Source organism: Zalophus californianus, chromosome X (genome assembly GCF_009762305.2).
Source record: "Zalophus californianus isolate mZalCal1 chromosome X, mZalCal1.pri.v2, whole genome shotgun sequence".
Taxonomy (NCBI): Eukaryota; Metazoa; Chordata; class Mammalia; order Carnivora; family Otariidae; genus Zalophus; species Zalophus californianus.
This window is the reverse complement of record NC_045612.1, coordinates 111,541,500-111,557,124: the sequence shown is the minus strand read 5'-3', so window position 1 is coordinate 111,557,124 and position 15,625 is coordinate 111,541,500. Positions and strand designations below refer to the sequence as shown.

Below are 15,625 nucleotides of genomic sequence, written 5' to 3'. Positions count from 1 at the left end.
CTCCGTGCCAGGGTGGGGATGGTAAGTAATGAGACTAGAGAATGTTGTAGAGTGGTTCCACACATGGGCTTTGGGATCAGACAACTTGAGCTCGGGTCCTGACTCTCACAAGCTGTTTGATCCTGGGCAAGTTGTTTCACTTCTCTAAACCTTTCGTTATAATTCATGGAGATCTCATTGCACTGTGCCAAGTACATAGTAAACCCTGAAGAAACTGTGACTATTATTGTCATCCTAATAATAAACCTTAGAAGTTATTCTCAGGAAGTTCATAGATTATTAGAAGCTACACAGAGGCTTGGAGGCCATATAATGCAACACCTTCCTTTGCAGATCATGGAGACCAGGGGGTTGAAGTCACAGAGCAGAGCTAAGACTAGGGCATAGGACTCTTTTCCATTCAACCATGAAGCTCACAGATCTCATGAGAGAGGACAAATAATACTCAGCTCACTCTGGTCAACGGCAGAGAGAAAAACCAGTGATGACCCAGAGAACATTGGCTCTGGGTGGGCTGAGGCCCTAGGGAGGCCCATGGTGGTTTCCAAAGGGGGTGTGTTCAGGAGGAAGGGGAAGGACGGGCAGGTGCTACCGGTGACCAATGTCACTTGGTCTCATTAAAAAGACTTGCCGAGCAGATCACAGAAGGGATTGGATTCCCCAGCAGCTCTAGCTTTCCCCACCTGTCATGTCAAATGTTTTCATCTGAAGGGATCAGCCCCACTATGCTGAGTGTGCTGATGTTACCTTGGTTGCAACTCCATCCCCATCAACAGTGGGGTGTAACAAGCAGCCTGGAGAGTACAGAATGAGGGCCAGGAAACTATGGCCCATGGACCAAATCCAACCTGCCACCTGTTTTTATAAATAAAGTTGCATTGGCACACAGCCACCCTCATTCATTTATGCATTGCCTATGTCTGCTTTTGTGCTGTAATGGCAGAGTTGGGTAGTTAGAACAGAGACCCGATGATGTGCAAATCCTAAAATATTTACTATCTTGCCCTTTATAGAAAAGATTTGCTGACATCTGGTATACAGCCTTACAGCTGCTTTGGGAGACAAAGGCCCTGTCCAGGCAAAGGAAGGATCAACTGATTCCTTCAGTATATTTTTATGTCCCGGGCATAAATGTGATTTCATTAGTACAACTGAAAAGAAACACCGACTTAGATAGAATTCCCTTACAATTCAAAGGCCACCTTTTCCATGTGGGTATGAAAGACAGCTGTCCAAGCCCTCTCAGGGTAGGCCTAGTTCTGTCCTCCCTGTTAATTTGGGGCATGGAGGGGATGGAACCAGTTGAAGAGAAACCAAGGCCATTTCATGCATTACTTGGGCAGTTAGAAGAGCCATCTCTTAAGGAATTGTGTGCTATAAACCAGGCACTTGCCATTCATTAGTTTATTCATTATAACAATCCTTTCAAGTAGTAGGATTGTCCCCGTTTTACAGAAGGGTAAACTAAGGGTGAATGAAGGTCCCAGAGTGAATGAGTGCCAGGCAGAGATTTGTAACCATTTGGCTCCATGTTGTCTGATGCACATAGGCGCAGTAGTTCAACTATCTAAATGCTTATCTGTTTTAAGTATAGCTGACATTGGCTTAAGTTTGCTCAATCCAGACAAAATAGAGATCGAAGTCATTATTTTCTAGAAGTTTGCACTGCAAAATGCTATGCTGCCAAATACTCATTTGAAAGTTCCTGTATGTTTTGAAAACTCTGCCTACATCACCACTTTCTTAAAAATATATAAACCCATTAGGAAGTTATGGACTCTGAGAAATCCTGCAGTAAAAATCCTATTCAACTTCGCTGAATTTAGTGTTTCCCAAACACTTTATCATGGAACCCTTTAATTAACAAATGACATCCCATAAAACTAGTATTCCAAGAGACACACCTTGGGAATTGTTGAACTAGATGATGGTGTAGATGGTGATATGGTGATGATGACTGATGACTGATGATAACAGCTAATATTTATTAAGCAATTATAACAAGCCAGGCAGTGGCCTAAGCATTCACATGTATTAATTCATTTAACTCTCACAGCAACCCTATGAGACCAGTACTGTTATTAAATCCCCCACTCGATAGATGAGAAAACCAAGGCACAAAGAAGATAAACAACTTGCCCAAAGTCACACAACTAGTAAGGCCTGGAGATAACAAGCTCCTCAAACAGAGGGACCAGGTATCAGTTCATCTTTGCATGGCCTGGACTTTGCACAGTGCCTGTCACAAAGACCCAGGAAATGACAGTTGAACTGCATTGGAAATAAGATCCTAATAAAAAGGAGAAGCAGGGGCGCCTGGGTGGCTCAGTGGTTAAGCGTCTGCCTTCGGCTCAGGTCATGATCCCAGGGTCCTGGGATCGAGCCCCACATCGGGCTCCCTGCTCTGCAGGAAGCCTGCTTCTCCCTCTCCCACTCCCCCTGCTTGTGTTCTGTGTCTCTCTCTGTCAAATAAATAAATAAAATCTTTAAAAAAAATAAAATAAAAAGGAGAAGCAACTAGAACATTTTGAATAGATCATTTAACATCTTTAAGTGGTATTTACACAATGAGGGCACTCCTCATCATTTGGGGTTTCTATTTGTTCCAGACATGACTGTACCCTAGATAATGTTACTACTATAAACCATTTTCTACAGTGTAACCATTTTCAAATTTTATTTAATAGACCCTACTTTAGGTTAATGAAGAGATGATAGAAAAATATCAGATAGTACAGATCCTATTTAGCCACGAGAAATAATATTTCATTTGAAGGTGCATTAAATTAGGCTTTTTGAGTGGCATAAAATATATTGAAAGAGGAAAAACCACATCCATAAGGAAGCACTCTATTGCCTTTGTTGGTAGAGGGGATGGAATTTTTTAAATGCAGTAAAACAACACTTACTGAGAAGAGTCCATAGCAGGTTTTTAAATATTACAGACCTAAAAATATATCAAGGTCAGAATTAGTAGATAAAATACTGGTGAATTTTCAGCATAGATTTGAGGGAAGCGAGAAAGCACTAAGGAAGAAAAATCAACACACTTTCAGCTTTAAAAGGAAGAGAAGCAAAGACAGCCTGAGGGAAGACTATGTTTTTGTGTCCTGCAAAATAAAAAGGAAATTGTATGTTTAGCACCTTGGGAGCTTCAAATGCAGTGATTAAATGGTATTATTTCTCATCACGTTAACAAAGAACATTCCTGAATGATAATTATTATGATAATAGTTGACCCTTAATGAGGGCTTACTGTGCTGTTTTAAGCAACATGTATGTGTAGCTCTAGGACGTGAGCACTGTTATCATCCCCATTTTACAGACGTAGAAAGAGAAGCAGAGAGATAAAGTAGTTTTCCCATGATTCCACACCTATATGGATTAAGGATTCAAACTCCAGTAAAGAAGGTTCAAAGGCTCAAGGATGCCCATAGGTCTGGGAGGCAAAATAAGTTCCACTACCAATGTCAAGGTATGTCAAAGACTCACTAGGTAGACACAAAAGGGCCAAACGTGGCTATGCGGGGAGTTGGATCCTTGCCAGTAGGCTCTTCCTTGGTAGTTCGTTCTATGACAAGTTTCCAGGGGTTGTAATACATCTGGCCACTTAAGAAGCCCATCCAATTAAGGCTGTGCATCTGTCTTGACAGGTTAAAGATCTGTCCCTCCACCCACATCTACCACTGGCGTGTGCTAGGATTTCTAATCCCATAACCTGGCCACATGCACACCCCTCCAAAATATGGTCAATCACTTATGTTTCTGCTGTGATGGTATATCAGATCCCAAATATTCAGGAACTGTGCCACACATCCTGCGGTATTCAGAAAAGTTCAGGAAAAAAAAAAGTTTAAACGTTCCTTTAGAGGTAGCACGGATGACTCTAGGTCAATGCAAGAGAAAGATGGAATTTTACAATAAAGGATCATGCCCGGCATCACAGTGTGGGAGCCATTTGAGAATTAAGCACAAAAACCTTAAGAGAATAATAAATTAAGTATGGAGTAAAAACAAATACTGAAAGTTATTTTCATAATTGTATTTGTGTTCCAAAATGCCTGTGCCCCCCTCCTCTTTTTTGGGGTGACTCTTAAGTCAGTTGAAACAACCAAAGAATTTGTTTGCTGGGAAGGCATGAGGAGATATAACAGCACCCAGACTTTACACGATGCATACCCAAGCCTTAGGAGGGATGCTTGACAAGAAAGGATATGTTCTAAACAGATGGGTCAATAAATTCAGTTAGATATAAAAATGGGAAGTGAATTTTTTAATTCGTATCAGTGAGCCTGTCAAAAACATGTACATCGGGGCGCCTGGGAGGTTCAGTCGGTTAAGTGGCTGCCTTCAGCTCAGGTCATGATCCCACGGTGCTGGAATCGAGCCCCGCACCGGGCTCCGTGCTCGGCAGGAAGCCTGCTTCTCCCTCTCCCACTCCCCCCGCTTGTGTTCCCTCTCTCAACTGTCTCTCTCTCTCTGTCAAATAAATAAAATCTTAAAATATATATATATATGCATCGGAAAACATATCCAAAAACTAAACACTGCATTTTTATAGACGGTCAATTAATTCTCATTCATAACTTTGATTGTCTCACAATTCAGCATAATTGAACAGTAGCTTCTCCCTCCTCAGCCCTACCTTCCCAACCTCAGATCCTGTCTCATTTGTGCCCTAGGGGTCAGTCTTTTCTTGAAGTGAATTACCAAGTTAGGGGTGAACAATGGCAAAAGGTCTGATTTATTAAAGCAAACAGGCGAGGAGTCGCAGAGCTGATGTTAAAACGCAAATACACCTACTTACCTGGATGGCTCTGACATTGGAAACCGGCTGTTTTGACATATTCACGGGGTCTTATCCCTAAAAAAACAAGTGAGAAACTGTTAGAGGTGGCGGCATTCAGATTCTCCGGCTTGATAAATTAGAACTTAACTCATGATTCAACTGGGCAGTCACCCCTTTCAGTGGCCCTATATTCTTTCAGTCTCAGTTTCTGAAGTTACTTAAGAGACTCTCCTTCCCAATGCCTCGGGGAGAGGGAACACTAGAGCGCCCGGATAAATCATTCATGAGGAGAAATGCTGAGATGCCTCGCCCCTGATCGAATGATAGGCAATCAGAAACTTGAAAGGAGCTATCATCCCCTTCCCTGCCCTCCTGCCCCCACTGCCGAGAGCAGCAAAGCAAAGGGGTTGTGGGAATAAAACACCTTTGTTTGGGGCCTCGGAAGCTCTCCGCTTGAAACTGAACTTCTGATCTGAATGAGCTGTTGCCAGGGCTGTGTGTCAGCCCGTTGGGAGCTCCTCCTCTCCATTGAGCACCCAAAGAGAAAGGGCCTGGACTACGTCCGCACTACTGCACCGCCCTCTGCCCGCCGTGCACGCACGCGTCTGTTCCACGCGGGGTCCTGGGAGACGCTGTGAGCACCGGGCCACCACCTCCCCACTCTGGGTGTCCATGGCCATGGCTCTGTAAACACAGGCAGCCGCAAGCCTCGCCCGGCTACTTTGCTTTTAAGGGAATAGCCTCACAAGGCAAATAAGGATTTACACGACCATGTCATTTCCCCAAGACACAGCAGTGCTTCCTTCCCAAAGGACTCGTGCTTTCTCTCAGGTGGGGAGACCTGACTTACAGGTGACTAGTGGCCAAGGTTTGCTGGCGCGAGGGGCACGGGGGACAGCCCGGCTCAGGCCTGTTCTCGCACCTCTAAGTATTGTCATAGCTGGGTCTATGACATGTTGACAGGCCCAACGGAAAAAGTTAAAAAATTCAGGGAATGGAAAACATGCTGACACGTTTTGGATTTAAACCCAAACCATACAATGGGTTGACTGACTTTCCTCTACTGCCTGGTGTAAATGCATGTGCTAACCTGTGAGCAAATGAACACAGGCAGCAGGGCGGGCGTTTGCGACCCGTCCCACATCACGTGGCCAGTGTCACTCAACATTTCTAGGCCCTTTTCCTCTCCCTTAAATTTTACCTGATTCTTAGGCTGTGGTGAGAATCAAAATGACGTAATGTTCCCAAAACTGCCTCAGGGACTCTAGAGCACGATGCAAATATTGACAACGCCCCTCACCACTTGTACATATAAAAGATCTGAGAACTCTGAAGAACATTGTTTTTGAGATCTTCAAAGTCGTAGGCCCTGTTATATAAAGTTAAACAATTACATAATTTTTTAAAATCTCTAGTATATCCAAATGTAAGTCTTTGTGGAGTCACATTCATGAAAATAATGAGTTTTGTTTTTTTTTAAGTTTCACCTGCATGTTTTGGTAATAGATAGATATAGATAACCTCCATCCAGAAGGGTCTAGGTAGAATTATTCTTGCTTTGGTTAAAAAGTTAAAAAGCAACAAGACATTGAACAGTTAGGACTGCATTTTTCTCTATGATATGTTTCAAATAGATTTCTATCTTTCGCGCAGTGTCAAAGAGTCAATGAGGGCTTTTTAATTTTCGGATCTAGGATACACAGTTCAATATCAAAAGGAAAAGTTTGGTAGTTTAATTTTTAATGTTTCTATTCCTCAAAAGCTATTAGAAGTCATTCAAAGCAACAATTCTCACAGGACTTTAAACATCTCAGCATAGAGTTTTCTCTCTGCATGTACAACTACAGTTTAACCAGTATCACTTGAGAACTTACAAAAAGTTACTGCACATCGATTTGAAACATAGGAAGTAGGAAATTTCTTTTGTTATTACAATAGCATGTTGAAATGTAAAAAAGAAATCAGGCAATGAATGATTGTGTTATTTATATTGCATTGAATTTTTTTAATTAGGCTGATTTTGTTTTTTCACTAAACTATTGGATTGCTTTGTTTTTGTGGACCTCTGAGCCTAAAGGATAGATAGACCTTGGGCCTCGGCTCCTATATGGCCTTGGTATATCTCATTTGCATATGAATTCCTTCTAAACATACATGTCAATCTGCTATAGAGACATCTTTAGAAAGTTGGTCAGATCCCAGCTCTCATTCCTTGCAAACAGGCTATATAACATTTGTGTAAATCCGTCCTGCAGCCGTTCCCCACTGTCCTCATTATTCACAGAGAAATCAGGGCAAAGCACACTGATGAATAAAAATAGACAGTGTTCCCTGGCTGTTTCCCTGGCCATGCATTCACCTCCACTAGGGATGCAGTGTAGAATGCACCTGCTTTCTTTATCTGCGTGCCTCGTCCCGGGACCAAAAAACACAGCTATGTCTTAGAGGCACAACTCTACCCACAGCTGACCACAGCTTTTCATCCGAAGAGGTACCGTTTAAAGTACTCTTATTACTGCGTCTCCTGGTTCTGGCTAAAATTTGGAAATGTGGAAAGTTTGACAAGACATATATTGACTTTTACAAAGCCTATACTATAAAGGAAATGTTTGCCAGCTTAGCACAGTTGTGTTGGGTTTTCCTGGAAGATCTGCGAGTCAGTGGGGAACTTTAATGGGGTCTGTATGCTGAGTCACATACAATATACCTCTGCTGGGTTTTTGATTGGGCAACACCTAAAATCTGACTTCTAAGGAAGACTCTTTCCTTTACTAAAAATTTGTCAACATTAATATCACTAATTTAATAAGAAGGGATTCAGAGTAAAATAAATCAATATTTGGATAGAAGGGGCTTTGTTTGTTCTTTTTAAAGATCTATTAGATGGCTAAAGCTCACTCTCAAAGGGAATTATCTTCTGTCCTGAAGCTAAAAATAATTCCTGAGAAGGGTGTAGAAAGATGTTCAGCTGTCTGAACTGACTAACTCCTTATTCACTTTGCCTGAAATATGCCGAGAGGCAAGAGGCACTCATCGTTGCCGAGTCTCAGAACCCAGTGCCCACACAGAGAGAGACAGGTACTGCCCTCCACCCTGCTGGGTACAGGGAACACTGTGACCAAAGCAGGGCTTTCGAAAAGATGGTTTTGTGATGTTAATCGATCTGTACGTTGATAGAACTTTGTCATTGAGGCCAAGCCCAGCGCTGAGGGAGAGGGGAGAAGCATTTTAAACTTGTACTGGGTAACAATAATTTGCACTTAGGTAAATCAGAGAGCTAGCATGATAGCCTTCCTCTGCGGCAGTTTCTCCTGATTAATCCTAGGCTTCCAGCCCGAATCGGTCTGCAGCTGACTGATTGTAACCCTGGCCATTAAGAATGAAAATGACATAGATACAGTCATCCTCTGTGGACTGTGGAAATTTTCTTAATGTCACGATCAATGAAAACTACTTTTAGTTCAATATTCTTTCAAATAGCCCCCCCAAACACACACAATTTCTAAAAACAGAATCAGCAACACCACCAATGAATAGTGAATTTACAAGGAAGCTACAGCCACTAGTTACAAGCCTACAAAGTTATAAGTAGTCACTTCAAGTTAGGTATCAAGGAAATTTCCTTCAGAAAGCCCAGTTGCCCGAGCTGGGTCCTCCTGCTTACCTGCTCTATGTATTTGTTTACTGCCTAAGGAAAGTCCCAGGCAGCCAGGTGCAAGAATACAAGGCTCCTCAGAAGGTGGAAGGGACGCCCGGTGTCCTGTGAGCTGTGATCTCAATTCCGACGCTTTGCATGTGGCTGAAATAGCTCAAGTGCTCGGTGCCTCACTCAGTACTGAGAGCTGCTCCCCGCTCGGGGCTGGAGGGAAACTCGGTTTAAGGCTAAGTGTTAAAGAGAATTCCTGTCATAGCTCACAGTTGTTCTTCCTAAATATAGAGTTTGATACAAGCCATATACTGGCTGCCTCCGAAAGGCTTGACCGTGCTGAAAGCAGGGCTCAAATGTCAGCCGGAAGGTGGCTACGGAATCTTCCTGCCCTCCTAATCTTCCAGAAGATGCTGGCTGCGCTTTCTCACATGTTCTGAGGGGGCACAGTGAAGTTTGAAAAGTAGGAAAAGTTTCTATCTTTAGCGTTATTACCTGGAGGCCAGAAGACAAGGAGCGTTGGATAAAAATTAGACAGAAGCAGCATGGCCCCAACCTTCTTAGCAGGGGCACCGACATTGAGCACCTTTTGAGTCCTAGCTTGGTCACTTAGGAGCTGTTAAAATTCTTTCATGATCAGCAGTCAATAAACGCTCACCAAATGATGATAATTATAACATCACATTGAACTGTAAGACATCACCCTTTTTGTGGGTCATACATGGTCCCAGATCATTCCACTCAAACGTGGTGCCAGGGCTGAGTCCTTGCTATCTCTGCTGTCCTGCCTCTACTGGTGACAATGACTTGGGCCACAGAGCACAGGAGACCACAGCACAAAACCAAACAAAGAGGAAATATCTATTTTAAGTGCGACAGGAACCAGGACCAGGTATGAGGCAGAACACTTTTTAAACAAGAACACGGCCAAACACTGAGGCACGTGCTCATTATCTTTGTTGTGGGTTGGTTTTTGGGTTTTGGCGGTTGAGGAGGGTTGTTTTTTTTCTTTTTCCTGTGCTCATCATTTTTAACACTGCTTTTATTAATCAATTAATTTACTTGGCTTCTTCAGTCTCTGAAACTACCTTTACATAGTTCCCTTCAGTAGAAGGATCAAACAGAGTGAGCACACTTATAATTCACCCACTGGATGAAGGTGACTCCATGTCTGAGTCCCTCACAGTGTAGTCAGCCACTGACCCACCACCAGCAACCATCTCCTCCCAGTCCCCTCGTTCCGTGAGGAAAAGAAGTTCTGGTTCATATGAGCCCCTGAAGTCATGTTCCTGTTCCATGCAGCTGAATGCGTTCCAAACGGAAGCAACCAGCTTGTTTTCAGGTTGGTAAAAAGAAAACCAACTCTCTGTAATTAGGAGGTCTGCAGATAATTGTGGTTCATCTCAGTTTGGAGCTCACCATTCTGTTCTATTCATGTGCTGCTTAAAAGAACCTTTAAAGTTCCTGGGGCACCTGGGTGGCACAGTCAGTTGAGCGTCTGACTCTTGGTTTCGGCTTGCGTCGTGATCTCAGAGTCATGAGATCGGGCCCTGTGTCCAGCTCCACGCTGAGCACAGTCCGCTTGAGGTTCTCTCTCCCTCTCCCTCTGCCCCTCCCACTCGTTTTCTTTCTCTCTCTCTCTCTCTCTAAAATAGATAAATAAATCTTTTTTCAAAAAAAGAATCTTTAAAGTCCAGTTTAAACATCATGCTTTGAGATGATCTGGCACCAAAAGTGAGTTATTTTTCACTGGAGAAGAGAATGTAGTGAGCACCTTCCCATTTCCCCAGCTGTTTGGCTACTCTTATGTGTTCGGAGTACTTCAGCAGACAGTAGGTGGCATCACTCCATGGACAGAAAACAACAATGAGCCATTCTTGACTCCTTGCCATGCAGTCAGCGCAAAAATTCTGCCACAGTCCTTTTGCCTTCGGTGCCCCCTCAGTAGCCAGTGGTGTCATATATGTCAAGGAAAGTGCAATGTCTTGTACCCCAGGCTGGCCCGACGTGGGTGTGGCTGCCTCTGGGGGAAGAACTGAGGTGAGCGGCATTATCGGGACTCCTTTGGTCGTAAGAGACAGAAACGCAGAGAGAACCAGTTTAAGCCAAGAGGGGGTGTGGCAGACAGTGCTGATGCCTTTCTCAATATCACCTCTGCCCACCTGAGTTTTCCTGCAGCTGTAGACAGTTCACAGTACACTGTCAGCTTCACACTTCAAAAGCCTGAGTCTCTCAGCCTCTGCACGGGGGCTCTCTCTGTCTCCGAGACAGGTTGCCTGGGTGTGCCATAAGTGCCAGGGAGCAGACACCCTAGGGACCAACCTCAAGCAATGGGGATGTGGGAAATACTCCGCCTCCCGTCCTCCCGATGGTGGACTGATTCCTCGGCATGGTCTACAGTTTCCCAGGGGTCTCCAGCAGAATTGAGCTCCAGTGGCTCACAGCGGGAACCTGCTCACTAATATACCCTTTTAGCTTTCTCTTTTCCCTTTCTCACATCCCCACTCCCTCACGTGTGTTCTCTGGGATCATGACCCAAATACACTGCCTGCAGCCAAGTCCTTGTCTCCATGTCTGGCTTTGAGACAATGCAAACCAAGACAGAGAGGTTCATTGGGAAAGTTTCATATTGTGGCAGGGGTGGAGGTGACCCTCAGAGATAACCAGAACCGAGAACTCAGACCTCCTTAGAGAGTGCCAAATCTATTTCTCCAACTCCAGTTTTTAAAATTCCAGGGTTCTGATGGCCCCCAGCCCGAGTCAATCACCCAACTCCTGGCCAGGGGCAAGGTCACCTAGCATAGAGGAGGCCACTGGGGTTCACATCTGTGGATAAGGTTCTCCAGAGAGGGGAATAGCTGTGAGCTGAGCAGCCCCCCAGCTGGGGTCTCCCAGAAGCACCAAGAAGCCAAATGCCTGTCCTTGACCTCCTGCCACAACCCCTTGCCATTTCCACTCCCGTTGTTATTTCATCAGTATAAGGCCCCTACACAACAGAAGAAGCCCCAGGCACACACCAGCACATAACGGGATTGGTGAGTGACAATTAACTGGGACCAAGGGGATGGGCACAGCGTGAGTCCATTTCTCACTGGGAGGAGCAACTGGAAGGAGAGGGAAAAAGAAACAGTGTTTAAGTATGGGAAACAGTGCTGGGCACTGAGCAGACAGCTTGAGACCTCTGGGAATATTTCAGCGGAGGTCACCGAAGAGGGGCAGGGTGAGGGATTACTGGCAAAAACAGAATTCACCTAAGTAATTCCTGCCTGCATGCCTTTATCCCTTGTCCACTACAGTCCAACAGCAGGAGGATCTCTAACACCTTCTGTCCGTATAGCCCTTGCTGAGCTGCAAAGCACTTTCATTTGTATTATTTTACTGAGTCCTCCCAGCAGCTCCACGGGTTAAGTGGTATTATTCCAATTGTATAGGTCAATAAGTCCAGGTTCAGAGTGTTAAAGCAGAGCCAGTTACCCCCAGGTTTCAACTGTCATATTTAGTGCTCTCTCCTGTTCTATCACAATGACTTCAAGGAAACACACTCCCATGCGCAGCCCCACATAAGCACTATACACACGGTGTCAGGTAGGATGCACTGGCTGCAAGTAATGAACACCAGAGTAGCAGTGATTCAATCAGTAAAGTCGTTTAGTCATCTCACTAGCCTAGAAACCTGAAGGGAGGTATTTCCAGGTTGGTTCAAAAATTGTATAAAGTCAAAAAGCCCCAGGCAATTTCTAGTTCTTTACTCTGCCACTCTCAACAAGTCAGTTTTTCATCCTCATGCTTCTTACTTCCTGTTACCAAGATGGCTGCCACGGCTCCAGGAATCAGGATCTTGCACTAGCATTCAAACGAGAAGGAACAGCAGGGATGGTGGGGAAATGGGCTTCCCTCCTCTCAGGGAAGAACCTCTCCCAGAAGCCCCAGCAGACTCCCCCTTACATTTCGTTAGCTGGAACTAGAGCTCATGGTCGCACAGGAGAAATGAGAAAATCTTCATTTTATAAATGACAAAACGCCTTGAAAAAGGTAAAGTCACACGACTAAGAAGTCCGGGTCAGACCCTAATCTAGGTCTTCAGGCTCCGAATACCGGAAGCTTCTGCTTGTTCCTCTACATGCAAGCCAACAGAAAAAGCCAGGTTGCCAGAACAAACAAACAAACAAACAAAAAAAAGTCCAGGCTGCTCATTCCATTGCCCCACCCCGAATGCCCTCTTGGACACTTATCATGTGCCCCAAATTACAGTCTTCATATAATTAGTAATTAATTATTAATTACTATTAATAATATAATAATAATTAATTTTTAATTAATTTAAAATTTTCCATAATATGATTATGAGTTCTACTCAGTTCTACTCTATCATAAGTCGCCTACAGTTTCGGCAAAGAGTAAAATAAATCATATTATGGAAAATTTTAAATGAATTAATAGATAACTATCTATACCATTATGTATAAAGATGTAATCCCCAAAAACTTGATAGGCTGAAAGAAAGAAGAAAATTAATAAATGAAGAATGATTAACTACGAAGAAAGAATTATGAAAAAGAAACTAGCCATGATCTATGAAAACACTTTATTTTGCCGTAACATTTACTTCTATGCTGAATTTTAATTTTTGACACCGTAACTGTGAACAAATCAATGCTTGTTTTTAATCCAGGAGAGCAGGTGACAAGGTTTGTCCCCTGGGGTGCATGCTGTGTGATGACTTCCTTCCTTCTGTGATTTCTTGAGCCAAACCACTTCTCTCCTTAACCCCAGTCCTTCACGGCCACGTAGCAGCTATGTTTACGACTCTTTCCTTGGAATTTACCTGACTTCATGAGTAGCCACAGAGAGGAAAAATCGCTTTTCCAAAAAGAAGTAATGTGCGGAGTTATAACTCTACCCACATGAAAAGCTCTTTTACGGGGCACCTGGGCGGCTCAGTCGGTTGAATGTCCGTCCAACTCTTGATTTCAGCTCAGATTGTGATCTCAGAGTCCTGGGATCAAGCTCCGCTTTGGGCTCCCAGCTCATGGGGGAGTCCGCTTCTCTCTCTCTCTTCCCACCCCCTCTGGCCCGCTTCCTACACGCGCATGCTCGCTATCTCTGTCTCTCTCTGTCTCAAATAAATAAATCTTTTTTAAAAAAGAAAAAACCTTTTACATAATTATGCAGAACAGTTTAGAATCTCCTCGTCTGAAAACTTTTCATTTCAAAAAGGGACCTTTGTTTCCCCTTTTGTGTCGTTAACAGCTTTTTTCCCCCAAAGTATTTTCCTTCCAGAAATAAAAGAGCTGCCTAGCCTCAGAAGGGAAAGTCAGACCTCCATCTCCAAAAACATGGTGCGGTTTCTCCGTGCTCAGAAATTGCTGGCATCCACCTCTCAGTCACTCCCAGCTGGGAGAATAAGATTCCATTCATTTATTCATGCATTCATTTATCATTTATTAAGTGCTTACTGTGATTCAGGCACTGTGCTAGATACTGAGAGTTTAAAAATAAGTTATAGTTCTGTGTTCTAGGAGCCTGTTCACCATGGTCTGGCGGAGGAGACAAGTAAGCAACAACATGGTTATTAGATTTCTGTGCTATCTTCAAACCGTTAGAGGAATTCACAGGAAGTTTGCCCCTAACTCTTCCGTGGCGCTGAAGGCTTCACAGAGAAGGACATGTTTACAGGGAATGTCCTGAGGGTCTACTAAATGCCAGCACTGTTCTGTCCCCACTGTCACTGGGGTGAAAAGAGCGAATAAGCCTATGTTCCTGCCCTCAGAGCTTACAGTGGGGGAAAGAGCGTGCAGACAAAGCTAAGAAAACAGCTACACAAGATAGTTGTAAATCCTATTAAGTGATACAAAGACAAACAAAAGGCTGAGGAAGAGGCTAAACTGGGGGAGGTGTGGCTGGAGCAGCATCTCTCCAAGAAGAAGTGAGATTGAGAGGGCGAGAAAAGAATATTTCAGGCAGAGGGGACCGCATGTGCAAAGGCCCTGGGATAGGAAAGTATGTTCTCAGGACTCAAAGAAAAACAACGCAGCCCAAACACAGAGACGAACGGCCTGAGGCTAGCAGGGCCTTCGGAGGCCATCTTGACAAGAGATGCCGATTTTCTTCCAAGGGCAGTAGGAGCCCTGAGAAGGTTTTAAGCAGTGGAGTTGCCTGATTTGAGCTTTGATGAGCTCACTCTCACTGCCATGTGGAAAGAGGACCCTACTAGAATGAGCAGGAAAGAAGGGAGAACCATTAAAAGGCTAGAGATGATGGTGCCCCGAACAAAGGCGTTGGCAGTGAAGATAAAGACAAGAAGAGAGGTTCAAAGTATATTTTAGTAATAAAGTCAAAAGTAACCTTGCTGGGGGCGCCTGGGTGGCTCAGTCGGTTGAGCGCCTGCCTTCTGCTCAGGTCGTGATCTCAGGGTCGTGGGATGCAGCCCCGCGTCTGCTCCGTGCTCAGCGGGGAGTCTGCGTCTCTCGGTCTCTCCCTCTGCCCCTCCCCCCTAAAAAAAAAGTAGCCTTGCTAACTGATTGGATGTGGGAGGACAGAAGGGAGAAACATGGTGCTTTGGGGGAGGAGTGAAGTAATGAATCAGAAAGCCAGTGTTGACCTCAGAGGGAAGTGTTTCCATAGACTGTGGGGGCTGGTTCACAAACCAGGTCACGGCAGGTTGTGGGGCGAATGAAGAGTTCAGGCTGCAAGTGGGCCCGTCTCTTCTAGCCCTGAGACTAAGAACCGAGAGAAAGGATAGCAGTTTGGGTTTGGAGATCTCCCACATGGAGAGAATTGGGGGGGGCTGTATCTTATAACAGTCTGAACAATATTTCAACCTGTTTAGAAGCCAGAGTGACAAGGATAATAAAGGTCAGAAGGAGGTCACCGATGAGCGGAGTCCAAAGGGGGGGAGGCAGGAACACATATTCTTTCCTCTGAGAAGGACCTAAGCTGATCCCAAAAGGGTCGTCAGAGGGTCTGTGGGGTTGGGGAGGAGGAACAGGGAAAACGGAGGCCACCTGGCAGCCCGCCTCACCTTTCTAAGGGTCTTGAAAACGAAATCAGTCATAGAGAGCAGGGAAGAGCTGAAAGTACCACCTAGCAGCGTTGGGGCTCCAGCTGAGGCTGGAAACCTTGCCGCCTGGGGCACGGCGATTCCGTCAACATGGTGACTGCTTTGTGCGGGTGTTAGTTCTAAAGGACAC

At 44.5% G+C, this 15,625-nt stretch overlaps 1 protein-coding gene across 2 annotated transcripts in view; it reads right to left on the bottom strand.

Moving 5' to 3' along the window:
• The window catches only part of SMPX (small muscle protein X-linked), a 61,859-nt gene extending 47,018 nt beyond the window's left edge, over positions 1–14,841 (bottom strand). The window contains exons 1-2 of one of the 2 annotated variants that reach the window (XM_027607921.2): positions 14,781–14,841; positions 4,808–4,864 (exon numbers count right to left, since the gene is read on the bottom strand). In XM_027607921.2, the coding sequence (XP_027463722.1) occupies positions 4,808–4,846 (39 nt within the window). In that variant the 5' untranslated portion in view covers positions 4,847–4,864; positions 14,781–14,841. Of the gene's footprint in view, positions 1–4,807; positions 4,865–8,453; positions 8,662–14,780 lie in introns of those variants that run through there. The other variant, XM_027607920.2, reaches the window with a different exon arrangement.
• Positions 14,842–15,625: the final 784 nt, after the last annotated feature.